Source organism: Onychomys torridus, chromosome 1, assembly GCF_903995425.1.
Source record: "Onychomys torridus chromosome 1, mOncTor1.1, whole genome shotgun sequence".
Lineage (NCBI taxonomy): Eukaryota > Metazoa > Chordata > Mammalia > Rodentia > Cricetidae > Onychomys > Onychomys torridus.
In genome coordinates this window covers 132,021,630-132,049,253 of record NC_050443.1, presented here as the reverse complement: position 1 = coordinate 132,049,253, position 27,624 = coordinate 132,021,630, and the positions used below count along the sequence as shown (strand labels likewise).

General features: G+C 38.1%; 1 protein-coding gene and 1 pseudogene across 1 annotated transcript; both read right to left on the bottom strand.

Annotated features, from left to right (window-relative positions):
- Positions 1-7,744: 7,744 nt before the first annotated feature.
- Positions 7,745-8,698, bottom strand: LOC118577865 (annotated as a pseudogene).
- A 12,186-nt stretch (positions 8,699-20,884) lies between these two features.
- LOC118577854 (olfactory receptor 5B12-like) lies at positions 20,885-21,838 on the bottom strand. Its single transcript, XM_036178534.1, has one exon. It carries the CDS (start codon positions 21,836-21,838, stop codon positions 20,885-20,887), a length of 954 nt encoding a protein of 317 aa, XP_036034427.1.
- Between the last annotated feature and the right edge of the window lie 5,786 nt (positions 21,839-27,624).

The window sequence follows — 27,624 nt, the reverse complement described above, 5'->3', positions numbered from 1 at the left end:
AACCTTGCACGAGCCTGTTTAAGTTCTGGTCAGTATTTAGATTGGAAAGCCTTTCTAATAAAGTTCGCTAGTGAACAGGCTGCAGCTAACAGGGCTGCTGGTGGAGGCCAAGCTGCTTGGGATATGGATATGTTGCTTGGGCAAGGTAGATTTGCAAATCAGCAAAATGGGTATCCTATCCAGGTTTATGAGCAAATTAACAACATTGCTACCAGGGCTTGGAAGGCATTGCCCAATAGAGGAGAAGTTAGTGGTAATCTCACCAAAATTGTCCAAGGACCCATGGAACCCTTCTCAGACTTCGTAGCTCACCTAGTGGATGCAGCTGGAAAGATATTTGGTGATCCTGATACAGCCATGCCATTAATTAAGCAGTTGGTTTATGAGCAGTGCACTAAGGAATGTAGAGCTGCCATTACACCTTACAAAACTAAAGGATTGGAGGTTTGGATGAAAGTGTGCAGGGAATTAGGGAGACCACTAACCAATGCTGGGCTGGCTGCTGCAGTTTTACAAATTAGAAGAGGGCAGACGGCACTGGGACTTGCTTCCAATGTGGTAAAATGGGGCATATGAGATGCAGCTGCCCCCAAGGAGGAAGTAATCAAGGGGGAAGTAACCAGAGACCAGGGAGGACCAACGCCCTGTCCCGGGTCTGTGTCCTAAGTGTAAGAAAGGAAAACATTGGGCGAGTGAATGCAGGTCAATCAAGGACATTAATGGACAGCCTCTGAGGAATAATACTCCTCCAAAAAATGGACAGCGGGGCCCCTGGCCTCAGGGCCCACAAATAAATGGGGCAATGGAGGATCAGAGACAGAAAGGGAATCAAGAGCAGTGGCCGACCCTCAGACATCCCAAACACCGCGGCGAGCCACTGCAGGTTCAGCAGGATTGGACCTCCGTGCCACCACCAGACTCATATTAACCCCACAAATGGGGGTGCAAGTAGTGGAGTCCGATTTTCAAGGCCCCCTTGACCCTGGGACAGTGGGATTATTAATAGGGAGATCATCTACTACATTAAGGGGATTGCAAATCCATCCTGGGATAATTGACTCAGATTATACAGGTATAGTTAAAATCATGGTTGAATCACCAAAAGGAATCATTGCCATTTCCCCGGGAGACAGAATTGCACAACTTATTTTGTTACCCAGTTTACATGATTCTCACCCAGCCTATGACAAAGAAAGAGGAAGTAATGGATTCGGCTCCTCAGGCACAGATTTAACATTTTTATCTTTAGACTTAGATCAGAGACCCACATTACAATTAACCATTAATGGCACCAAGATAATGGGACTTTTGGATACTGGGGCAGATCGCAGTTATCATAGCTAGCAAAGATTGGCCTCGAGGTTGGCCTATACAGGCTTCCTCACAAACATTGCAGGGATTGGGTTATGCCAGTGCTCCTAATATTAGTGCAAATTTGTTGAATTGGCAAGATTCAGAAGGTCACTCTGGCATTATGCAACCCTATGTTCTTGAACTTCCAGTGTCCCTTTGGGGGAGGGATCTTATGAAATCCATGGGCTTTCAATTGAGTAACGAATATTCCAAAGAATCTAAAAATATCATGAAAAATATGGAGTGTCATCCTAATTTTGGCTTGGGAAAATTTTTACAAGGCAGAAAGGAGCCGATACAAGCAGTACCTAGGAAACCCAAACAAGGATTGGGTTTTTCCTAGGGGCCGCTGAGGAGGGTATTCCCATATCCTGGATAACGGAGGAGCCAGTGTGGGTTCCTCAGTGGCCACTCTCCTCTGAGAAATTACATGCTGCATATCAATTAGTGAAAGAGCAATTGGAGGAAGGGCACATTAAACCCTCCCTTTCTCCCTGGAATACACCCATATTTGTCATCAAGAAGAAATCAGGAAAATGGAGATTGTTACATGATCTTAGAGCTATAAATGAGCAAATGAGAATTATGGGACCCGTACAACGTGGTCTTCCATTGCTGTCAGCCTTGCCTGAAAATTGGCCTATTATTGTGGTAGATATTAAGGACTGCTTCTTTTCCATTCCACTGAATAGCAAAGACAGTGAGAGATTCGCTTTCACTTTGCCGTCCATTAATCATGAGGAACCTGATAAAAGATATCAATGGGTTTTATTGCCACAAGGCATGGCCAATAGTCCTACTATGTGTCAACTGTTTGTAGCAACTGCTTTAGAACCCTTGAGAGCATGTTTTCCTGGCTTGAGATGCCTCCATTATATGGATGACATACTGTTAGCAGCTAAGGAGGAGAGCATTCTTCAAGCAGCATATCGCTCACTTGTGGAACTGCTAAAGCAAAAGGGACTCTGTATCGCCCCTGAGAAGGTGCAACAGAGCAAAGTTGTCAATTATCTTGGCTCTAAAATAACTAATTATCATATCATGCCACAAAAGGTAGAATTAAGGAAGGATCATCTTTGCACATTGAATGATTTTCAGAAATTATTAGGAGATATAAATTGGATAAAAGGAAGTTTAGGAATGGCCAATTACGAATTAAAACCATTATATGATATTCTAATTGGAGATACAGCCTTGGATTCACCGAGGCAACTAACCAATGAAGCCTGAGAAGCATTAACAAAATTAGAGGATAGGTTACAAAGGGCTTTTCTTCAAAGAGTGCAAAATAATGATGATATTACCCTGTGCATTCTGCCTACCCAGTTACAACCTACGGGGATTTTATGGCAAAAAGGACCCTTATTATGGATTTATGCTAAAATCTCACCTGCAAAATCAATTGAGTATTATCCTACTGCTGTAGCATTACTTGCACAGCAGAGTATTCAGCAGTGTTTACAATATTTTGGAACATCACCACAAACGCTAGTTGTTCCTTATGATTTTACTCAAGTCAAGATATTATGTGCTGCCATAGATGATTGGGCAATACTGCGTTGTACCTATCCAGGACACATAGATTGCCATTATCCTAAACATCCACTATTAACTTTCTTTAAAGAACATCCTGTAGTTTTCCCTAAGGTAACTGCTTCCCAGCCCATTCTAGGAGCCAGTGTTATATTTACAGATGGGTCTAAGATAGGCTGTGGTGTTTATATGGTAGATTCTACTGAAGCAGTAAAGCATCAATTCTTGCCAGGTGCACCCCAATGGGTGGAGCTTTCAATAGTTCTTGAAGTTTTTAAGGCTTGTCCGTTTGCATTTAATTTAGTGTCAGATTCTAGTTATGTTGTTAATGCCTTGAAAAGCCTTGAATGTGCAGGGCCCATCAAACCTTCTAGCCCTGTTAGCTCATTGTTTGGCCAATTACAGAAACTGATCTGGCAACGTAAGAATCCCTTTTTTGTGCAACACATCCACACACATACCAGTCTGCCAGGTCCATTGGCTAAAGGCAATGATATAGTGGACCAGTGTACTAGACAGGAATGGATGTTTGTGGCTTCTGCCATACAACGAGCACATGCTTTCCATAAAGAATTTCATGTTAATGCAAGGACATTGCAACAAAAGTTTTCTATCTCAGGTGCGGATGCACAAAAGGTGGTACTAGATTGTCCCCAATGTGTCATTTTTCATCATCCTTCTGGATTAGGAGTTAACCCTCGTGGTCTGCTCCCCCTAAAAATATGGCAAATGGATGTTACACACATCTCTGAATTTGGACGTGTCAAATACGTGCATGTATCTATTGATACCTGCTCTGGAATCATTCACGCCACCCCAATGGCAGGAGAGAAAGCCTCTCATGTTATTGCTCATTGCTTAGAACCTTGGGCAGCATGGGGTAAGCCTCAACAGTTAAAAACAGACAATGGTCCTGCATATACTGGACAGAAGTTCGCTTCCTTCTGTCAACAGATGAATGTGCAACTTGTACATGGCCTACCATATAATCCATAGGGTCAAGGCATTGTGGAGCGTGCTCACTGCTCCTTGAAGGAATTGTTTCAAAAACAAAAAGGGGGAATAGGCTATGGCCGTACCCCTAAGGACAGACTCTCTCTTGCATTATTTACCCTGAATTTTTTGAGTTTGGATGCTTCCAATTGTTCTGCTGCAGACAGACATCATTGTCAGCACAGTCCTTCTAAAGGAATGGTGAAATGTAAAGATGCCTTGACAGGTGTTTGGCATGGACCCGATCCCGTGCTGACATGGGCACGAGGTTCTGTTTGTGTTTTCCCACAGGATCAGCAAGACCCGGTGTGGGTTCCTGAGCACCTTGTGAGAAGAGTCCATTGCCAAGAAGAACAAGTCTGTGTGGACAGTGATCTCCCTGTTCGCGCTAATGATGATTCAGCTGGGAAAGACGGACCTAAGATGGGGGATACTGTCAGTGTTCCCGAGAACAATGCCAGTCGGTCATGATGCAATATTATTCCCACGGCTATTCAGTAGTAATAAAAGTATGGATGTTCCATACCTCCCTATGGACCCAGAGGAAGCTCCTATAGGAGAAAATAGGTCTTTTGATTTAAACGGAACTCTTTGTTTCCAAATTGTCAGAAACAGATCAAATGTTTCCCCATGTGTCTTGATATATAACCAGATGGCTGGATGGTTTGATTTGCCTGGACCAGGCCCTTGTTTTTCAGCCAATGCCTCTTGGGTGTCTGGATGGTGGCCTGCTAAAGTGTTGGGAAATGATACACCTGGTCAACCAAAATGGGCCCCCTTTTGTTGGGGTCAAGATAGAGGGAACGTCTGGCCCTGGACAGGTTGTCAGTCTCGTACTGTGATCTGGGCCAATCAAGGGAAGAGTTTCACTTTTTCTCCTGGAATAAGCACAGACTTTAATCAGACTTTTGCAGGTAGTAATTATAGTCAGCAAAATCCCTCTCAGTTGTATATTTCTAATCCTTTTGATAATTGGCTACTGTGTGGCATTAATGGAAGTTGCATGAATTTAGAGCCCCCAGTTATGATTGCTGGGGGAGTGCATGGGATTAGTCAGTTTTCATGGAGTAGCTCCAAGCCTTGGGGCTCCTGGGATTCTGTGCCTGGCCCGTTATCCACAGACATCACTGCCAGAACTGATGCAGGCTGTGCGTATGATGGAGATGAGCCACTGGCTAGTATTACTTATAATGCTACTTCAGTTTGTGTGTATCCTCCATTCTTGTTTATAGTGAGCAAAGAGAGGCCTGTATCTTGCCATAATAATACCTATTTTTACACTCAATGCTGGAATGCTTCTAAATATGATTATGCCATAATTACCCGTATGCCTTGCTGGGTGCCTATGCCAGTTGATGCTCCTAATGCTATGACCCTATTTAGACAAAAAAGAGATTTTGACATTACTGCCACCATTGTTACAGCTATTTCCTTGGCGGCTGTTGGAGCCGCTACAGCCACCATTGCCATGAGTCATACTGTACAGACGGCATAGACCTTGAATAATCTTTCTGCCAATGTGGCACATGCTCTGGATGTGCAAAAGGGCATCAATGCTCAAATACAAGGAGGATTGATGGTGGTCAACCGGAGAATTGACCTGGTTCAAGAGCAAATTGATACCCTCTGGCAGATTGCCCAACTCAGCTGCCAATGGAAGTATGAAGGGTTGTGTGTGACTAGTGTCCAATATAATAATTTTACCCATGCTGCAGATTTATCTAAAAGGTTGTCTAGTTATCTTTTAGGCAATTGGACCAGAGAGTTTGATAACCTGATGGACCAGCTGAGGGTGGCTATTGTCATGGTGAATTCGACCCGAATGGATACCGGACTGGCGGAGGGATTATCTTCCTGGATTGCTATAGCCATGTATCACCTGAAGGAGTGGGCAGGAATAGGAGCCCTAGTAGGCTTACTGGTGCTCGCCTACCTAGTATGCTTGTGGTGCATTTGTCGCATTAGGATCTCACAGCGTCCCCATGCGGCCATGATTATCCAAGCCTTTATGGCCGTTGAAGCAGGACAGTCCCCCCAAGCCTGGCTGGCTACTTTAAAAGATATTTAGGCACAGGATGCGAGGCCTGCACACTGCACTTGAGGCTAAGATACACTGACCTCAAGAAGAGCAAGTCTGATTGCATGTGGGTTGGTACCCTAACTCCCACCTCTGTGAAAAGGGTATCGGACGGGTCTAGTGTTCTCTGGGTGGACGACGCCTGGACAAACATTAGTACATGTTCCATTTTAGCAGAGATCGGACCTCTACTCTTGCCTGTTGCTCTGCAAAACAAAAAGGGGGAACTGTAGAGAGCTGCGTGTAGCCGCACCTTGAAGATGGCGCTGGCTTCCACCCTCTGCCTTCCCGACAGCAAGTACACTTTGTGGTAAACAGCTCCTTATTTGGCTATGGCTGGATTCATGTGCTGCTTGCATATGCGTGGACCTATGGATAGTGCCCACGTGGCTGTCTGGGGTTGGTAGCCCAGACCTACTTAAGGGCTGGGAGAGGCTTGCCCAGGGAGAGACATCACTACTAACAAGGTCCTGTATAAATTGCTTAAAGAAGAGCTCCAGTGTTGCATCATCCTTGCTGGTCGAGGCGGTTGCAACAAGCAATAGCTACCTGAGAGATAGCCAAGAAAAAAAAACACAATCATACAGCTGAATAAAATGTCAGACAACATGGGGATTTGAGAACTGATATCAATATAGGATTAGGACTGTCGAAGGGAACTGAAGGTAAAGTGAAGGTGGAATTGAAAAACTCAATAACCAAACTGGAAACCACAGAGGAGACTTGGGCATATAATCCTGCCACTAGCCATGAAGGTATTGCCAATTGATAGCTGCTGGAAGAGAGAAACTGTTTTCTCTAACAGTGTAGCCATACTTCTCTGGAAGGCCACACATCAAAGACTACTTGAAAAATTTGGTCTTAAATGGAGAAAACACTGTGTATAAAGACAGATGGGTAGAGAAGGGGGAAAAGTTGAGAAAGAAGGCATAAATATGAAAATACATTGTATTGATCTCTCAAAAAACTAGTAAAATATGTTTGAAACTATAACTCTGCTAGTGTTTGATTTATTTATATATCTATTCATGATTTGTCATCAAAGAAGTTCCTGTGTTACTATTCTGAAATATACACAAATGTCTACAAAACCCATAGACGCTCCCAAATGGCAGATTAAATAAACAATTCAATGTAAGTCTATCTTTCTGAACCAATTAGTTTAGGCCTAGTGATGACTTACATGAGTGTGGCTGAAGAGCTGCCTAAAGGAACATGTGTGCCTCTAACCAACAGGCATCATTATAAACTCTACCCAGCATGGCTGACCACTCAGGGGAAAAATGAATTACTAGAACCCAATAAACAACTTTCAAGAAGTGTAGTTTGAGAGTCTCCTCTAGATATCAATAGTTTCCTGTTAGAGTTCTGTGGACCAGCCCTTGGGAGTCTTGTAACTATCTGAGCTCTGGAGCCTGGTAAGTTTCATTGACATCCTGAATCTTTTAAATTTTAGGAGACATCTGAGCTTTGTAATTTTTATTTATTTCCTGAGACTTGTAAGCTCCTTCCTCTCTCAAGAAGCCAATGTCTAAATTAAGAAGAAATAATTATACAACAGTAGTTCAGATGTGGTATAGTATTAAGTATTGAATATCAAAATTGAAGTGCCTAATTTCTATAATAAAATATGCAAAATTTGCTGTCTATAGTTAGAATCCAAAAATAATGAATAGAAGAGGCCTGATCTATGAAATATATATTCAGAAAAATTAAAGTCAATAAATAATTACATTTAAAGTATTTATAGACAAAGTAACTTGAAGTTACATATCATTTTCAAACACTTTACAGTAAATTGACTAATCCCAGTGAAGATAATGCTTTTCCAGCTACTTTCTTGAATGTATTCTTGACTTCTTTGTTCCTAAGGCTGTAAACAAGAGGGTTCAGCATGGGGATGACCATGGTGTAGAACACAGATGCCATTTTGTCAGTGTCCATGGAATGACTGGAGCTAGGTTTTAAGTACATGAAGATAATTGTGCCATAGAAGATGGAAACAGTGGTGAGGTGGGATGCACAGGTGGAAATGGTCTTCTTTCAGCCCTCTGCAGAATGCATCCTCAGGACTGCAATAAAAATAAGTAGGTAAGAGGTAACGATAACCAATAGAGTAAAAGCAACATTAAATGCTGCCAACATGAAAAGCACAATTTCATTTGTATAGATATCAGAACAGGAAAGAGTGAGTAGTGGGGGAATATCACAGAAAAAATGATTCACCACATTGGAATGACAGAAGGAGAGGTGAAAAGTAAAGGACACATGGATGGAAGATCGCAAGATTCCATTAATGTAAGAACCAGCAACAAGCAGGGCACATATTGTAGTTCTCATAGTGGTATAGTAATGCAAGGGTTTGCACACTGCTGCATGACGGTCAAAGGCCATTGAGGCCAGGATGAAACTTTCAATGGTAGCAAAGGCTGCAAAGAAGAACATCTGCGCAGCACATGCATTGAACGATATGATCTTATCTCCTGTGAGAAACCCTTCTATTTCCCTGGGAGTGACAGCTGAAGCATAAACACAGTCCACAAAGGAGAGGTTACTGAGGAAAAAGTACATAGGAGTGTGGAGTCAGGAGTCCAGCAGAATCAACACCAGCATTCCAAGGTTCCCAACCAGTGTGATCAAATAAATGAAAATGAAGATGACAAATAAAGGGACTTGCAGCTCTGGGGCCTCTGTTAATCCCACTAGAATAAATTCAGCCACTTCTGAAATATTCTGCATCAGTGTTATTTGGGAATTATGACAGGCTCCTAATATGAAAAGAGGAAATGAAAGATCATTATATTTGGACCTCAACATAAGGTTTTAAGAATAATCAAGTTGTCTTACTCACATGTCATCATCCTGTTCAGTGTGAAGGAGCCTATACTGAATTATGGGTGGAAAGTTTTTATCTGGAATCATCTGGGAATATAGCAAATGGAAATTGCCATTTCTTTGCTCTCAATAGGACTCTCTATTATAAGTTTATGTCTTATTTCAGTTTTCATGTAAATGATAATACTTATTTGAGTAACCAACAAAGGACTTCTTATTTGCATAATTTACAAACATACCTGTCCAAAAGGAATATCAAAGTCTTGCTTTGAAGCATTAACAATGTAGGAAAACGCAATTAGTTTATGTTAGCAACAAAGCATATCTATTTCATTTCTCATGTTGGATACTTGTACCAAGTCCAACGCCCTAGCTGTGTCTATGCACTGATTTTGGGTACTTCTCCATGGATACTCAGTTTATATCTAATTTGATAAGATCTTTCTTTAGATTTTTTCCTTTGAACTCTGGAGCATTTGATCACTGCTTGATGTATGGGACATTTTTCTTTGTGATATTTAGAAATATTGCAGTGCATGGAAATCTAAGGAAATAATTTTACAAGGACATAATTCAAAAAGAAACAACTTTAATTTCTTTATTTAAATGTAATAGGCCTTAGTTTTCACAGAGGATGGTGTTTTCTATTACCATCACAGAAGTCTGTTATATTTGTGTTTTGGGTAAGAACAGGGTAAATGCCAAAGAAGAGTTACTTTTGCTCTCACTACATAATTTGTAACCTCAAACATGATATATTTCATGGTGTATCTTGTACCATTTGCATAGTGGATCAGATGACACTTGATTATGCAACTATGGTTACATATAAGCCTGCCTCTTAACTTGAGAGTGGCTTCTAACTTTGGAATTTTTGGCATATCATTTTATATTCAAGGCACCAGATCTAATAGTCTTATCCTATTAATGACCAAGGTGAAAATCATCCATCTTCACAGGATATATCTGCACTTACATTATAAGGATTGTGTAAATTCTTCCAAGTTATAAAAGAAATTAACATGGTTAAGTCATGTAAATCATAACCATTACCTTCCATGCCCTTGCTCATCTTTTCTTGGTTTCTTCAGAATGTTCAGTTCAGTTCATGATATTAATGTCTAGAGGTTGATACTTCCAGGAAAAGGGACCCAGCAAGTGATATTTTTAAAATTGATGTTGAAAGTCATACAACCTGAAATTAAAAATGAGCTATAATTGGCGGACTTCGAATCCTGTAGAACATTATAAATATTAGAAAATCACAACATGTTCTACCTCTGGAGTGAAACCATCACTCCCAGATCCAAAGATCCTGAGAGTGGAAGACTGGCTGCTCTTGAGTAGGATAGTAGTGAAAAGAGCGGTGTTTCAAGAGTGAGAACGTCATTGATAATAATGTAAGTCTGTGTCCCAGGGCCTTCTTTTTTCTAGACATTAATTTCACCTTTTTGTTTTAAATTATGCAACCAAAAAATGACTAGATATTTTATCACCATTTACAATTCAGTATAAGTATACTAAAATATTTTTAATACTTACTTCAGGCTAGGAACAGAACAACAAGAGTAAAAATGATGGATGTGAAATATGTCATGTCCAGAGGGTTGACCTAACATCCATATCCTGAAAAGCATCTTGCTGTTCTCTGTTTCCACAGGTGGATCTCTGCTGTGGAATGGAATGTGGTCTTATAGTATTGCCAAAATCACAGCAGGAACAGCAAGCTGTACATGTATCTCAGGTGCAACAGTACATGTGAACAGATGTCTCCTGAGACTGATGAACCCACATTTTTTGGCATGATCTTGCTAGTGACAACAGAGGTCAGTGTTTGCATTTTTACTAATATCACTTTTGAAGATACTAGGGAATAGAGGTGTAGAAGGAATCGAAGAACCTTCAGATATCAATTACAACTTTTCTATAACCAGGTTGACCATAAGCAAGCAAGCAAACAAACAAAAGCCTTGAAAGCCTCATTAAATTTTCTACTTAGGCAACTTTACAAACTTATAAAAGTGTTCTGATACATTTTCTCAAAAGTTAAGAGATGGCCCAAGGACATTCTTTCATTTTAAGCTTTGTAGTAAAGAAGAGATTTATTTTTCTTGATAAATTTATACATCACTGAGGTATATACTTTTCTTCTTCATTTAAAAATTTGAAGCATCCAATAGTATCCTCCAGGATCTAACCATGAGATTCTCACTGACATCTCTGTTGAGATTATCATTGTAACTCTACATATCTAGCCTTGGTTCCACATCCAATGCCCCTGTCTATTCTGGCCAACAAACCTGCACTGCAGCTAAACTCTAGACTTCTACCAGGACCAGAAACCACCCTATCTGCAACATCTCATAGGTAAATTCTGCATACCAAACTTCTCAATTCCTTAAACAGAGATAGCCAAGTGACTTTCCCTGACCTACCTAGTCACACATTTTTCAAAAGAACATCAGATCAAGCCTGAGTTCTACCCACATAGTGTCTAGCATAGTTTGGCCTTCATCATAAAAGATCTCAAGTCTTTCACCAGGACTCTAGATATCCCATAGCCCACAAGAACTTCCTTCATCATGCCCAACTTCCACCAAACCATACCTACCCTCATACTCCAGGTTTGGACAATAAGGAAAATATTGAAGACAATCTCAATCCCCTCTGTCCACATGAACTCATTCTACCCAAGATATTTCCAGTTTCTAGGCTCAAACTGCTCATGAATCCTACATTCTGCTCATGTATGTTCTTACCATATCAGACTTAGAGCTAAATAAATAAATCCACATGTCCATATATCATTGCAAATATACCAATAATATGAAACATCAAGAATTCAAGATGTTTAAGGAAGATGCAGAGAAACAGGTAAATGAAGTTAAGAAGAAAGAACTTAAGGAGAACAATTACCTGAGTAATAAAAGCAAAAACAGAAGGTTGACCTAAATAAGGAAGACAATTCAACTCTAGAATAGAATTCAATCTGAAAATAGATGTTAAGATATTTTATTTGTGCCCTAATAAATAAAGCTTGCATGGAGATCAGAGGAAAAGCCAGTGACTATATTAAACATAGAGGCCAAGCAGCGGTTGCACACACCTTTAATCCTAGCATTCAGGAGGCAGAGATTCATCCAGATCTCTATGAGCTCAAGACCACACTGAGAACAGAGCCAGGTGTTGTGGCACATACCTATGCTGGTTAAGCATAGAGGTCTGGTAGGTCTGTACAGACAGACAGGAAGTGGAAAGAGCAAGTAAAGTAGCTGGGCAGAGAGGACTGTTAGCATTTTTTCTGGGAGTATTGGGTGTTAGGGAATAGAAGTTCAGGGACTAAAACTTGTAGTTATCAGTTCTGCCAGACTACAGCCATGTTAGGCAGAAAAATAACAAAAACCCTCATTGAAGTCTTTACACACATCATAGAAATTTTGTTTGCATTCATTATTAAATCTTTCATTATTTAAAACAGTTTTCAAGTTCAAATATATTTGATGATATTTTCCCTTCTCTAATATATAGCTTTGTCACAAAAGTCTTGGTATGACCTCAACATAAACTTTTACTTTTAACTTATTTTGTAAAGATAATATTCATTTTTATCTCCAAAGATATAGTTTGGTTTAATTTTTCACATTTATTTTATAATACATAATGAATATATTTAATTTGCTTTATACATAATTTAATTTAATACATAATACCAATACATATGAATATAAATATAGTGTACAACAAAACAACATGATATAGACATACATGATTAAATCATCATTATGTAAGTTTAATTTGCATAGTCCTCATCTTATACAGGCATATTTTTTAAATTTCAGAAGTTTAATGTTACAATGGAAAGAATTTGGTCTCTGTTTGATAACTTATTAGGTGGTCTGAAAGTGTAACAATTAAATGAGAGGTTAATTAATCTTGGTAGGATGTATATAACATCATTTACAAATATTATTTGTTTGATCATTTTTTTATTTTAACATTAAAAAGTTTGGTCAATTTGAATGCCAAGAAAATTTTTTTAGAAAAACCTGTTAAAATGAATTATAAAGAAATTCAGACCCAGACAAAATAATTTAAAGGCAAACCTATCTCAGGATTGAATTATATGGTTACAGAGAAACAGCCTCAGGTTATCAGAAAGCAAACTTTAATCTACCTGGTAACTTTAGGAGAACTGCCAAGTTGTCAAGGGTGTATACAATCTAGCTGGACTCGAGTAGAAATGTTAGATTTAAGAAGATTTAAAGAAGCTACAGTATCATATGGCATGCATTCTCCATTTGTAAAGCAGATGGTAACATGTGGTAAACTTGTAATAGAATTATCCCTCAGGACTGAAAAGAATTAGTTACAGTGGTGCTAGTAGAGAGCCTTTGTAATCTGAAGACAGATTTGACTATGGGATGTTAGTCTTACTTTATTCTCTGCACTAAGCATCCATCTTACTCAAAGCAGGTTCTGCTGCCTCATCTTCCTTTGAACATAACTATCATCTTAGCCTTTTCTAGAGGTATCCTGATTATCTGAACTTAGAGAATTTTGTACTGTAGTGATATTGAATGAAATGAAAAATGAACCCAGAGTAAGGAGACTGCTAGAAATGGTGGTCTGTTCTATAAGGGCTTAAATGTCTGGACTTTATTTTTCATGTTTTTATCATTAGTGATTTTTCAATGGTTGGGAATTATGTCCCTGACTACCAGTCTAATGTGCATTGGATAATTACTTGGGATTTTCTATTATTTAATGTTCTTCCAATCTTAACCCACCTTTGACTTACTTAAATAATACAGTAAAATATTTCATAACTAAAATGCATGAATGAGTTATTTCATTGAAAAATTAAGGAACTGATTGTGTTTCTGATCTCAAGTCCTGTGGTGGAGCTTTCACTAGCCTTAGGACACAGCTCCTTAACACACTGGAATCTGCCTGAATAGTTAATTATTTTCCAGAGATCTGTACCCAAGATAAATTGGATTTGTGTTTAATGGAGAAATATGTTTTAAGAAGAGAAAATATGAGGCACAGTTAAAGCTTTTAAAACCAGAATGGAAAATGCTCTATGAATCTTGGGTTCAGAATCTAGATAAGAGAAGTGAGAGTTTCTTAAAGAAGAGTCATATTAAAATATTTGTGTGTGTGCATGTTATTACAAGTCTTATCTCTAAAGATCAATTTTATGCTAACACACACATACACACACACACACACACACACACACACACACACACACACACACACACACACACACACACACACACTTCCTCTTTTTTTCCAATGCTACCCTAAAATGTGATTTGTTAAAAGATTAAACATAAAAGAGTTATATCCTAGTAAACAAAGTTGTAAGGTGGATTTATATATCATGTTAACACTTGCTCATAGAATCCCTCTTCTTTCTCTTTGACTGGACTTCTGGTGTTCTGTATGGTGATTGGATGTGGATCTCTACATTTGCTTCCACCAGTCATTGGAGAAAAGCTCTGTTATGGCAGAGTATTCACCAGTTTGTCACTGGGGTAACCCAGTTCAGTTAAGCACCCTCTCCACTCTTTCAAGTAGTCCAAGCTGGGGTCATCCTTGGGGATTCCTTGCAACTTCCCTAGCTCCAGGTTTTTCTCTATCCCCATGATATCTCCCTCTATCATGGTATCTTATTCATTGCTTTCCCAATCCATCCCTGTTCCAGCTCTAACATCCCATTCCCTTATGTTCTCATCCCCTATCCCCTACCTTCCATTGTCCAGCCCCATCCTCAGTTTACTAATGGAGATCTCATCTATTTCCCTTTACCAGGGTGATCCAGGCATCCCTCTTTGGGTCTTCCTTGTTAGCTAGCTAATCCCTATTATATATAATTATCTGATTAGCCTGAAATTTATCATAAAATTTGCAGGCAAATGGATGGAACTAGAAAATATCATCTTGAGTGAGGTAACCCAGACTCAGAAGGGCAAAAATGGTATGTACCCACTCATAAGTGGATACTAGATGTAAATCAAAGGATAACCAGACAACAACCCATAACTCCAAAGAAGCGAGCTAACAAGAAAAATCAAAAGAGGGACATATGGATAACCCTGGGAAAGGGAAATAGATGAGATCTCCATGAGTAAACTAGGGATGAGGGGTGGGCAATGGAGGGTAGGGGATGGGGGATGAAAACATAAGGCACTGGGGTGTCTCTTAATCTCACATGAATAAATTCATTCTCCCTTGAAATATTCTCCAGCAAACTCAGGGAATGATCATGACTTGCCTCTAGGATTAGATGATATAATAAAATTTGAAATATGATCAAAGTCGTGATATAGCATCATTTCTTTGTAAAAATCCTGCATAAAATTCTTATTTGGGCAGGTAGTATGAGATTATTAATGTGGGAGTAGTATAAATGGACCTTGAAACTTTATATTTAGGGCTCATTTCAAATTGTCTGGTATATGATATTATTTATTATAGTAATTCAACTCAATGTTTTTATTTATATTTCTAAATTCATACAAACACAATGCACACTTTGATTCTTTAAGTAAGAACCAAAATATATTCAGGAAAAAATTAAGTGTATGCTTTGAAAAATCATGGTGACAAGAACCCTAAAATGAATTTCCTGTCTCTGACATCTGTACCAAGTTATACATAGTTTAGTATCTTGTAATGCTTCTCTAGGACTATACAGCCTTTCTTCATCATTATGAAGCCTCACTATTAAGTAAATGCTTCAGTTTAAAATTTGGGCCATTTTGTTTTCTACTTGATCTATGAAGCCTGTATGTAATGATATCAGGATGTATTTAAGCATGTCAAAAATTAAAGAGAGTTTTACTTGGTTTCCTCCCATATCTTCATTTTTTTGAAGTAGGCTGGGATTTTCCATCTTTTGTCATCACAGAAGTCTGCATTATTTGTTTAGGGAGGAGAATAAGGAAGATTTTCTTCTCCTTGTGGATTCCGTGCCCTCAACCAAGCTGTATTTCCTAATGTGTTTGGTTGTTCTCACTTCCTTGATGCCTCAGGTAACACCTGCCTATGACTTATAGGTTATAGTATGAAGTATCCTTTTAGGCCCAAAAATACTTTATCTAGAGTCTTAAGTTTTACTCCTTTACTTTTACATATTAAGGTAAGAAAAGATGTAGCTTTACCTTAAGGGCATTCTAAATGAGAATTACTATTCCTTTTATTTGCTTATTGTATCTGCACGTATATAACAAATAATATGTAAATTTTTTGCAAGTCATAAAAGACACTATAGTTTTAAAAGTATGCAAGTAATGGGAGATATTACTTCACATAATGTATCTAATATCTTCTTGGATACTGCATTGTGTTCGTTTCACAATACTAATGCCCAACTATTGATGGTCCTAAGGAAAGTTACATAATCCCATAATCTATGGTCTCTGAAATTACAAAGAGTGTTATCATCATTACACTTCTACTCCTGAACAGCGTTCTAAATAGAAGAAATTTATGAATGTGATGTCACCTTCTGAGAATTGCTATCTCTCCAGAGTGAAATAGACTTGAGGATAGAAATCTATACTTCCCTATCTGTGAAGTGCTGATACAGAATGGAACCTGGGCTTGTGCCCTTGCAAACATCAAGGCAGAGGTGGAAGCTTTGTCTATGTCTCAAGGGAAGGGGTACCATGTAGGTGGTCATATCTAAGGGTTTGTGATCCCACATTGGACTTCAACCTGATCTTGGTGAGCACACAGAGGAAAGTGTCTAAATTTGTTTGCATAATGCTTATAATGACAAAGGAGAATAGAAGGTCAGAATAAAGAAACCCATTTATCAAAACAGTGGGAACAGCATATTTTAAAATAAACAATATTAGTATATAGTTGAGATTCAGACTAAAGGGTTTTGCACTTATACCAAGTATTGGGCAAGGTCATAGAATGAATCTCACTGAAAATCTTATAGTAGATAAAAATCAATGATATAGTAATGAAAGTATGGTTCATAAATGTCTAAAGACCTAAGAAGACCTTTCTCCAAAGGACACATATAAGTATGTACATAAAGCACATCAAGCAATGCCAATATCTTTTTTTTTTTTTTTTGGCTCATTGAGACAGGGTTTCTTTGGAGGCAGACAGCTTTGGAGGCTGTCCTGGAACTCGCTGTGTAGACCAGGCTGGCCTCGAACTCACAGAGATCCATCTGCCTCTGCCTCCAGAGTGCTGGGATTACAGGCGTGTGCCACCACTGCCTGGCCAATGCCAATATCTTAAGCACTAGGTACATGCAAACTAAAAGCATAATCACATGGCACATCACCTACACAGGATAGCCAAAATAAAAATGAAAGATAATATCAAATGTTAGATAATACCACTATAAAGAAATGAGTATCCAAACACCTTGATGGGCCCACAAAACAAATATTTCGAGAAATGTTCAGAAAACTCAAAGGCAAGTAAGCAGACAGTCATCACACAACTCGTTCATGTTGCTAGAAAGAAAGAACATGGACCATGTGGTTTAGAATCAACATTGTTTCCAGCAGGTCTGAAGATTCCTGCTTGAGCACTCCACACAGCACAGCTGAGGAGGGAAAGGATTGAAACAGGAGAGAGAAGTGGAGACTGAGGTTTTGCCTTATGCTCCTCTCTGGCCACTGCTGTAATCTCAAGATCTGAGTACCTGGACCTTTGATAGGAAGAAGATCCTTGACATCTTTGCAGTATCTGCAGGGTCATTGTCCTGATTAATAGCACCTGACGTGTTTGTTCTTGCTACTCTCTCCCAACGTTTGCTGGACCACAGCCTCAGTATTTTAATTCTTTTAGAGTCATTCAGAGAGTCTTCCAAATCATTATCTTCTGTTACAATTCATGACTTCACACAATTTCTATCTCTTTATATTTTATTATAGACACTTAAGAAAAACAATATAACATCTTTTTTTCTTTTTATTATTATTATTATTATATTTGTGTTTTAATTTTACACATCAGCCATGGGTTTCCCTGTCCTCCCCACTCCCGCACCCAACCCCACCCTCTCTCCATCCACTCCCCTCCATTCCCATCCCCTCCAGGGACAAGACTCCTCTGGGGATTCATTGAAACCTGGTGGATTCAGTACAGGAATGTCTAGTCCCCTCCTTCCAGGCTGAGCAAAGTGTCCCTGTGTAAGCCCAAGGTTCCATAGAGCCAGCTCATGCACTAAGGACAGGTCCAGGTCCCACAGCCTGGATGCCTCCCCAACAGTTCAAGCTACTCAATTGTCTCACTTATCCAGAGAGCCTGCTCCATCTGGGGGCTCCACAGTCGTTGGTTCATAATGCATGTGCTTCCATTCGTTTGGCTATTTGTCCCTGTGCCTCTCCAATCTTGATCTCAACAATTCACACTATTTCAGTCCCTCCTCTTTCTCGACAATTGGATACCTGGAGCTCCACCTGGGGCCTGGCTGAGGATCTCTGCATCCACTTCCATCAGTTATTGGATGAGAGTTCCAGCACAACTGTTAGGGTGTTTGGCCATCTGATCACCAGACTAGGTCAGATCAGGCTTTCTCTCGACCACTGCCAGCAGTCTAGAGAGGATGTATCATTGTGGATTTCTGGGGACCTCTCCAGCACTCTGCCTATTCCTGTTCTCATGTGGTCTTCATTTATCATGGTCTGTTATTCCTCATTCTCCCTTTCTGTTCTTCATCCTGCTGGGATCTCCTGATCCCCTAAGCTTTCTTTCTACCCAAAATTTAGTTCATCAGATGACTTTAACTTCTTTACAGCTCCAATTGTTTGCTAAATGACATATTCCTCAATACCATGGAGAACTGCAATTGTCACAATCAAGAATAAAAACAAATATACAAGGAACTAAATATCCTTTTCATACAATTATAAAAAAAAATCTTGCTAATTGAAAAATATATAAATATCTAGAAAACCAGCATCTACATATAAGAGAACATGTGAAATTTATCTTCTTGGCCCAAGTTACTTCCCTCAGCTTAACAATACCTACTTCAGCATTTTGTCACAAATTTCATAATTATTTTAAAAATAGTATTTTATAAGGTTCTTTGGAATAATCATACACAAATACAATCAATTTCATCACACTCAATTGCCTAAAACCTCCCAAATCTTTTTGCCACACTACTTCATAATTTCCCTCTACTTTATCATTTAATATTTTCTGAATCCAGTTAATGCTACCCTGGGTCTGGGAACACCTACTGATAGATTGTCAATAGAAAGCATCCATCAGAACCTGATGAACTGGAGATGGAGGCTCAGAAGCTCCTGTCACAAGTATGATCTTGACTAGGTTGATTTTACATAGACAACCACAAATGCCTTATGTCCATATGTATGATGTCCATGTTATGCCCATAAGACAGTATTTCCCAGAACTTCCCATCCTCTGATTATTATTGTCTTCATGTTCCAACTTCCACAATGTTCTCTGGCATTTGGCATTGTGGAGATGTTTACATACATGCCCCATCTATGAATAAACACTCACAGTCACTTATTCTCAGCACTTCAACCACTTATGAGTTTCTTTATTAACCACTAACCTGCTGCAAAAGAAGAGAAGCTTCTCCAATCAAGGCTGAGAATAGTCCATATAAACAGATATATTTAGGAGGAAATCTGACAGTGCGGCCATTTAGCAAATCATCAATAGTAGTTCTTTCCTTGGAGCCCATGTTGTCCATACCCATGGGAGCGGCTTTCCAGTACTGGGCATGAACGATGCAGTCTTGTTGATAAACTCTCTTTTGTTCTTCTTCTCACTGATCCACTCATTTGTTCACATGTAAAATTTTCTGCTCACACATTAGCTGATTAGCTGATTTAGTTGCTTAATAATTTAAATTTATTTCATTGAATAAGCACTTAATTCATGTAAGAAAAAAATGCCTGATATCCAACACGAGGATTGATATAGGAGAAGAAGCTCATTTTTCCAGGTTCAAATGCCTTTGATTTCAAGTTAAAGTGATTTACATTTAATGGACCACTTCTTGGCTGTGGTTTTGATTTACCTTACAGAACATCCTGAAGTGATCAACAATACCATGAAGTCCATCAGAAGCCCTAAGGGATTTCCTCTCAATTTTGACATTGAATTCAATGTATTTACCTCAAAATCATGAGAAATTAGGATCATCTCTAGATATTTTCATAGTTTTAATGCTTTACTTTCTACTTTACAAATTGATTCAACTTTTAAATAATGGTTAAAGAATTCTATTTTATGAAAGATATTGCTGTCCAACACAAATGTTAGACAAGGTTAAGAACTACGTAGAACTCTGGCAAGAGGAACTATAAATGTAGTTTTGGGTGAATTCATTTCTGAAATCTGCTGAAATCAAGGAATTGAATAGATGTAGATACTATGTGGTTCTTTATTATTGAAACTCATCATTAGACCTATTTGAACACCAAGATTCAAAAAGCCATATGTCAAAATAATATTTAAGAAAAAAAGCTGTTTTGATGATCTTGGGCTGATGCATTTTCTTAGGATGTCTCAAAATGTGTGTTTAAAGTACTGTTAAGAACTATAGCTTTACACTGTCTATAAGAAATTGAGATGGAGATATACTCATTAGGTAAAGGCTCATGGTGCCAATTCTGATAAACTGGGTTACATCCCTGACCCATATGGTAAAAAGAGAACCAACTTGTGAAAATTATCCTCTGGTATCTATAGTGGGTTTGTGGCTTTCACACACACACACACACACACACACACACACACACACACACACAGTCATGAGCACCAAATATTTTAAACTTTAATAATTAAAAATATAACTGGCATGAAAGATTATGGTCAAAGAAGGTGATACCAATAGTGTTGAACACTATAATCCTGGCAGTAAATAGCATTATAATCTTGATTTTAAAATTGAATTGCTTATTATTTATGTAATACATCAACAATTTACTCTAAACTACTCATGCCTGAAAAATAAAAATAGAGATACCATGTGTAAAGGAATATCAAAAGGAATATAGATAAAACAATTTAAGAAAAATTACTACAAGACAATAGATATCTAATGGAAGTTTCCATAATTTAAAATCAATTTGTAATTAATTGACTTAGCCAAATTATGACTGAATTTCCCACAACCTTCTTGAATGCACTCTTGACCTCTTTGTTCCTCAGGCTGTAGACAAGTGGGTTCAGCATGGGGATAACCATGGTGTAAAACACAGAGGCGATTTTGTCAGTTTCCATGGAGTGACTGGAGTTAGGCTGTAAGTACATGAAGATGATTGTTCCAAAAAAGAAGGACACAGTGGTGAGATGTGATGCACAGGTGGAAATGGCCTTCTTTCGGCCCTCAGCAGAACGCATCCTCAGAATAGTGATGAAAATAAGCAGGTAAGAATTCAAGATAATGAACAGAGTGAAAACAACATCAAATAAAGCCAATGTAAAAGTTACAATCTCATTTGCATGGATATCAGAACAAGAAAGAGCCAGCAGTGGAGGTATGTCACAGAAGAAGTGGTTAATCACATTAGAATGACAGAAGGAGAGGTGGAAGGTGAAGGCAACATGGATGGAGGATTGTAGAAGTCCACTCATATAGGAGACAGTTACCATTAGAACACACATGGGACTTGTCATGATGGTTGAGTAATGCAGTGGTTTGCATACTGCTGCATGACGATCAAAGGCCATTGAGGCCAGCATGAAGCATTCTGTAATAGCAAAGGCTGCAAAGAAGAACAACTGGGCAGCACATGCATTGTAGGATATGATCTTACCTCCTGTGAGAAACCCTTCCATTACCTTAGGAGTGACTGCTGAGGCATAAACACAGTCCACCAGGGAGAGGTTACTGAGGAAAAAATACATGGGAGTATGGAGTCGGGAATCCAGCAGAATTAACACAATCATTCCAAGGTTCCCAACTAATGTGATCAAATAAATGATCGTGAAAATGATAAATAAAGGGATCTGCAGCTCTGGGGCATCTGTTAACCCCAAAAGAATAAATTCAGTTGCCTCTGAAATGTTCTCCATTAAAGTCCTTTGGATCTTGCCATGACATGTACCTACAACAAGATGAGTAAACATTATAGTCGTTGAACTTGACCCTGATATCTGAAGTATGAGCCATTTCTTGTGCCTAGCTTCATCTTTCTGTCTAGTGTGGAGCTGTATGAAAGATGACCTGAGTACTGGGTAGAGACAGGCAGTGTGTTCAGATCTAGTACTGCAGATGAGAACTGAAATTTCTTTGTTCACAGAAACTGCCACAGGTGGTTCACAATGTTTCTGTGAGGTTTACTTTCATTTACTGGTATATATTCTATACTACTCTTAATACAGTGTTCATTGTTACTACAGTAACGTCTGCTAGCATTCTTGTCTAGAATGTACAATGAAAGTTAAATCAGCAGAAAGCACAAAGTGGAGGCATGTTGTCATGCCTTATTTTTCCATGACAAACTGGCAGTGCATTTTCCATCTCTAATAAATATCTCACCATCTGTAAGGTATCCAAGACCAAGGACTCTGTTCTAGGGATAAGAAGCTATTTCTCTATATCATGAAAGCATTCTTAGTTGGATGTTTGTTTTTAAATATTGGAACATTCAAGAGATTGAGTGTTCGATGGGTTATATTCTTGATGAAATCTTACTATATTTCATCAAATGAAAAAGCAAAGAATCAGTATTTAAATATTAGAACTAACAGTTTTACTGTTTTATCTTATCATCCTGATATTCATTTTTCCTGTAAACTGAATGCTTTTTATTTCCTACCATCAACACAGCTTTGCTTTATTTGTGTTTGGGGAGAAAATAAGGAAAGATGGAAGAGGGGAGAAAAATAGAGAAGATGTAAGAATTATTCTCATCTTTGCCTATATACCTGCTGTCCTGACCAAATCATATTATATAATAAATCTAGTTGTATTCAACTGCACAGTGGCTCAGGTGACAAAGAGTCTTACTACTGTTCTTAGAGTACAAAAGGATGTCTCCACCTAAAGAAACCTCTGATGCTGGAATGTTGATTGTACCCATTCCTCTAAACCACTTCATATTTAATGTAGGAAGTGATTCAGACTTGTCATTAAGAATAGCCAAAGTAAAATTAATTTGTTTCTATATTTATGATCTCCCTATGTTTTCTTGAGTATAACCTCCACCATAATTATTTCTAAAACATACCTGATGATCCAGAGAGAAGAAATTTTAGTTCTGTAGGGCACCATAGTAGGGTTGGAATAACAGAGAACCAAAAGGTGGAAACACATAGAAAAGTATAGCCTTATTAAGGATGTTTAATCATTCTAGACATTAGTCACCCACACCCTCTTTTTTGTTTGTTTTTAGTTTTTATTTGTAAGATAAAAATGGTTAGAAATGCTATGCTTTCTTCTAACTGTCTATACATATTTTAACTAGCTAATCAATTAAATTGTGCCCTAGGAAATAAGGCTACCAAATACTAGGTATGGAAAAACACTCACATCCATATCATTGGTTCAGACAATTCTCTTTTCCCACCTGTAGTGACTCTTCTTTCCAATTTGTGGAGCTTTGCTGTGGACCAGAGTCTGGGCTTGTGTTCTTGCTAATATCAAGTTAGTGATGTAAACTTTGCACACATCTCAAGGGAGGCAGTACATGTCACTGAATACCTCTAGAGTCTGATGATTTCATATTGGCCTGTTAATCTGACCTTGATGGAGACAGAGAAAGGTACATTGTCTGCATTTGGATAAAAAGTGTTTATGGGAGCATGGGTGGATAGAAGTTTGAAAAATAGACCCTGTCTTTGAGTGACAGACTAGTTAGGCAACAAAAATTAATTTTTGTTCTTAACTAAAATCTCTAGGTATGTATGTCAGCTTTCTGTTACTAGGATTTCTGTATAAAGGCTTTGTTGTAAGCCATGACATACTGTGAACTTAAAAACTCTAAGAAATGAGCCTGAGATTGGCCTAATATAAAAGAATTTGGATAGTATGTCAAGCACTGAGATATATTACTAATACTGAAAAAGAAGACCCAAATCACATTATGAAAATTAAGTGCTTTCTCTGTCATTAAAGAATAAATTCTTTCTCTTCAAACATGTTTTAAAGATAGAAGTGATGTTTAAGAAAATCCTATATTATTTCATGAATTACATAAAGAATAGGAATAATATGAGGGCTTAGATATTCAAAGACATATTGTATAATAAAAATCCCAAAGAAACAGAATTTTAGGTATATAGAGTTGTTATTTATATCAACCTATGGTCAATGCTTTACTAAACATTAAAAAAATGAAAATATATCCAACAAGACAAGGCATGAAACAATATTGTCTGCACTCTCAGCTTTTGTGCAGTCTAAATTGAAAGCCTTTCCTATAATCAGATAGATTAAAAGATTCCCCACAACTGTTGGAAAGGTCTTAGAACTTATAAAGACCTTAATCATGTAATGGTATAAATAATCTACACAAAGTAACTTTTATATGTAATGAACAAGCTGCAAAAGATACCAAGAAAAACATTCTTTAAAATTAAAAAAAAAATCTGGAATTAATGTAGCCAAGGAAGTGAACAAAATCTATGATGAAAGTTTACAACACTTACGAAATAAATTATTTGATAATTTCCCAAACAAATAAATTCACAAATCCTGTGTTTGAAGATCTACACAAAATTCAAAGAGAAGACATTTTAAAACTCCTTGTTGGCTATTGTCATCATGAAAGCAGGTTAATAAGAAAAAGGGAAGACTTATTAGGTGCTAGAGAGACAGAAACACACAAGGTAAAAATAACATTGCCCAGATTATGACAGGCTTTACAAACAGTTCAGCAGGACCTTCAGAAGGTTGTTGTGATATAAACACTAATCATGATCCTTGGACCCATATTAAATACCATTTAACCACTCTGAAACAAAGGTGTAAGTAAGCCTTAGTAATCATTCCCTCACATCTCAGCACTCACTGTCCTTATGCATACTATTCATTATTATTAAGAGTCTGAAATCTTTGCAAAAAAAGTTCCCTTTGAGTGCAAAAGGATACTCATCCCATGAGTTAGCCAGAACTGAATTTCTCAGCATAAATTGATGAAGAGTTTCCATAAATAAATGTCAAGTCATGGTATAGATTGCAGAGGTTTTTCAAGCTGAGAAGCAACATTGAGGAGTCATACATTATTCAAATGACATTACTCAGGCAATTGTTTGACTATACCATCTAGTTTCCTATATACCTTGCCAGATTAAGCAACAGATTCAGTACAGATACAAATTATTGTATAATGTAGGACTGTATTGGATTCCTTCCTGTTTAACCATCCCATTCCTATAGCTATTAATGATTTCATTACTTTAAAACTAAATTATCTCAGCTCAAACAAAGATTAAGTACTTATCATAAAATTATTTCCCACAAAAACTGAAGTCTTTCCTAAAGAGGTCTTATAAGGTTATTTAAAAATTTGATTTTCTCAAATGCCTTTTCTGCATCTAGTGAAATGATCATGGTTTTTTTTTTTTCTTTGAGTTTGTTTATATGGTGTATTACATTGACAGACTTTCGTATGTTAAACCATCCTTGCATCCCTGGGATGAAGCCTAATTGATCATGGGGGATAATTGTTTTGATGTGTTCTTGGACTCTGTTTGCCAGCATTTTATTGAGTACTTTTGCATCAAAGTTCATGAGGGAGATTGGTCTGTAGTTCTCTTTCTTTGTTGCATCTTTGTTTGGTTTAGGATCAGGGTAATTGTAGCCTCATAGAAGGAGTTTGGTAATATACCTTCTGCTTCTATTGTTTGGAACAATTTAAAGAGTATTGGTATTAAGTCTTCTTTGAAGATCTGGTAGAAATATGCAGTGCAGAAAGGGCATTTGACAAAATCCAACACCCCTTCATGATAAAGGTCTTGGAGAAATCAGGAATACAGGGAACATACATAAACATAATAAAGGCAATCTACAGCAAGCCAACAGCCAACATCAAATTAAATGGAGAGAAACTCAAAGCAATACCACTAAAATCAGGAATAGGGCAAGGCTGGCCCCTTTCCCCATACTTATTCAATATAGTACTTGAAGTTCTAGCCAGAGCTATAAGACAACATAAGGAGATTAGTGGGATGCAAATTGGAAAGGAAGAAGTAAAGCTCTCCCTATTTGCAGATGACATGATAGTGTACATGAGTGACCCCAAAAATTCAACCAAGGAACTGATACAGCTAATCAAAAACCTTCAGCAACATTGCAGGATACAAGACCAACTCAAAAAAATCAGTAGCCCTCCTATATACAATAGACAAACAGGCTGAGAAAGAAATCAGAGATACACCACATTTTACAACAGCCACAAATGATATAAAATACATTGAGGTTATTCTAAGTAATCATGTGAAGGACTTACATGAAAAGAACTCTAAGTCTTTGAAAGAAGAAATTGAAGAAGATGTCAGAAAATGGAAAGATCTCCCATGCTCATGGATAGGCAGCATTAACATAGTAAAAATGGCAGTCTTACCTAAAGCAATCTACAGATTCAACGCAATCCACATCAAATTACCAACACAATTCTTCACAATCCTGGAAAGAATAATACTCAACTTCATATGGAAAAACAAAAAAACCCAGGATAGCCAAAAGAATCCTATACAATAAAACAACGTCTGGAGGTGTCACAATCCCCAACCTCAAGCTCTACTGTAGAGCTATAGAAGACTGGAGAGAGACACTGCCAGCCACCGCCATGAGAAGCAACATGTAAAGACACTGGTAAGCCACAAGCCATGTGGCAAAGTATAAATAAGCAGAAATGGGTTAATTTAAGAGAGAAGAAGTAGATAACAAACAGCCTGCCACGGCCATACAGTTTATAAACAATGTAAGTCTTTGTGTGCTTTCTTGGTTGGGTCTGAGCGACTGTGGGACTGTCGGGTAAGAGAGATTTGTCCTGACTGGGCCAGACAGGAAAATTCAAACTACAAGCTACCATAATAAAAACAGTTTGGTACTGGCATAAAAACCGACATGTGGACCAATGGAATCGGATTAAAGACACTGGCAATAACCCGCACACCTATGAACATATAATTTTTGTCAAAGAAGCCAAAAATGTACAATGGAAAAAAGAAAGCATCTTCAACAAATGGTGCTGGCATAGCTGGATGTCAACATGTAGAAGGCTGAAACAGATTCATATCTGTCACTATGCACAAAACTTAAGTCCAAGTGGATCAAAGACCTCAACATAAATCCAGTTACCCTGAACCTGATAGAAGAGAAAGTAGGAAGTATTCTTGAACGCATTGGGAACAGAGAGCACTTTCTAAATACAACACCAGTAGCACAGAAACTGAGAGAAAAAATAAACCAATGTGACCTGTTGAAACTGAGAAGTTTTTGTAGAGCAAAGGACACGGTCAACAAGACAAAGTGACAGCCTACAGAATGGGAAAAGGTCTTCACCAACCCCACATCTGACAGAGGGCTGATATCCAGAATATATAAAGATCTCAAGAAATTAGACATCAAAATGCCCAACAGTCCAATTAAGAAATGGGCTAAAGAACTAAACAGAGAATTCTCAACAGATGAAGCTCAAATGGCTGAAAGACATTTAATGAATTGCTCAAAATCCATAATTATCCAGGAAATGCAAATCAAAACGACTCAGAGATACCACCTTACACCTGTCAGAGTGGCTAAGTTCAAAAACACAGAACACAGCTTATGCTGGAGAGGATGTGGAGCAAGCTGTAGGAATGCAAGCTTGTACAGCCACTTTGGAAATCAATATGGTGCTTCCTTAGAAAAT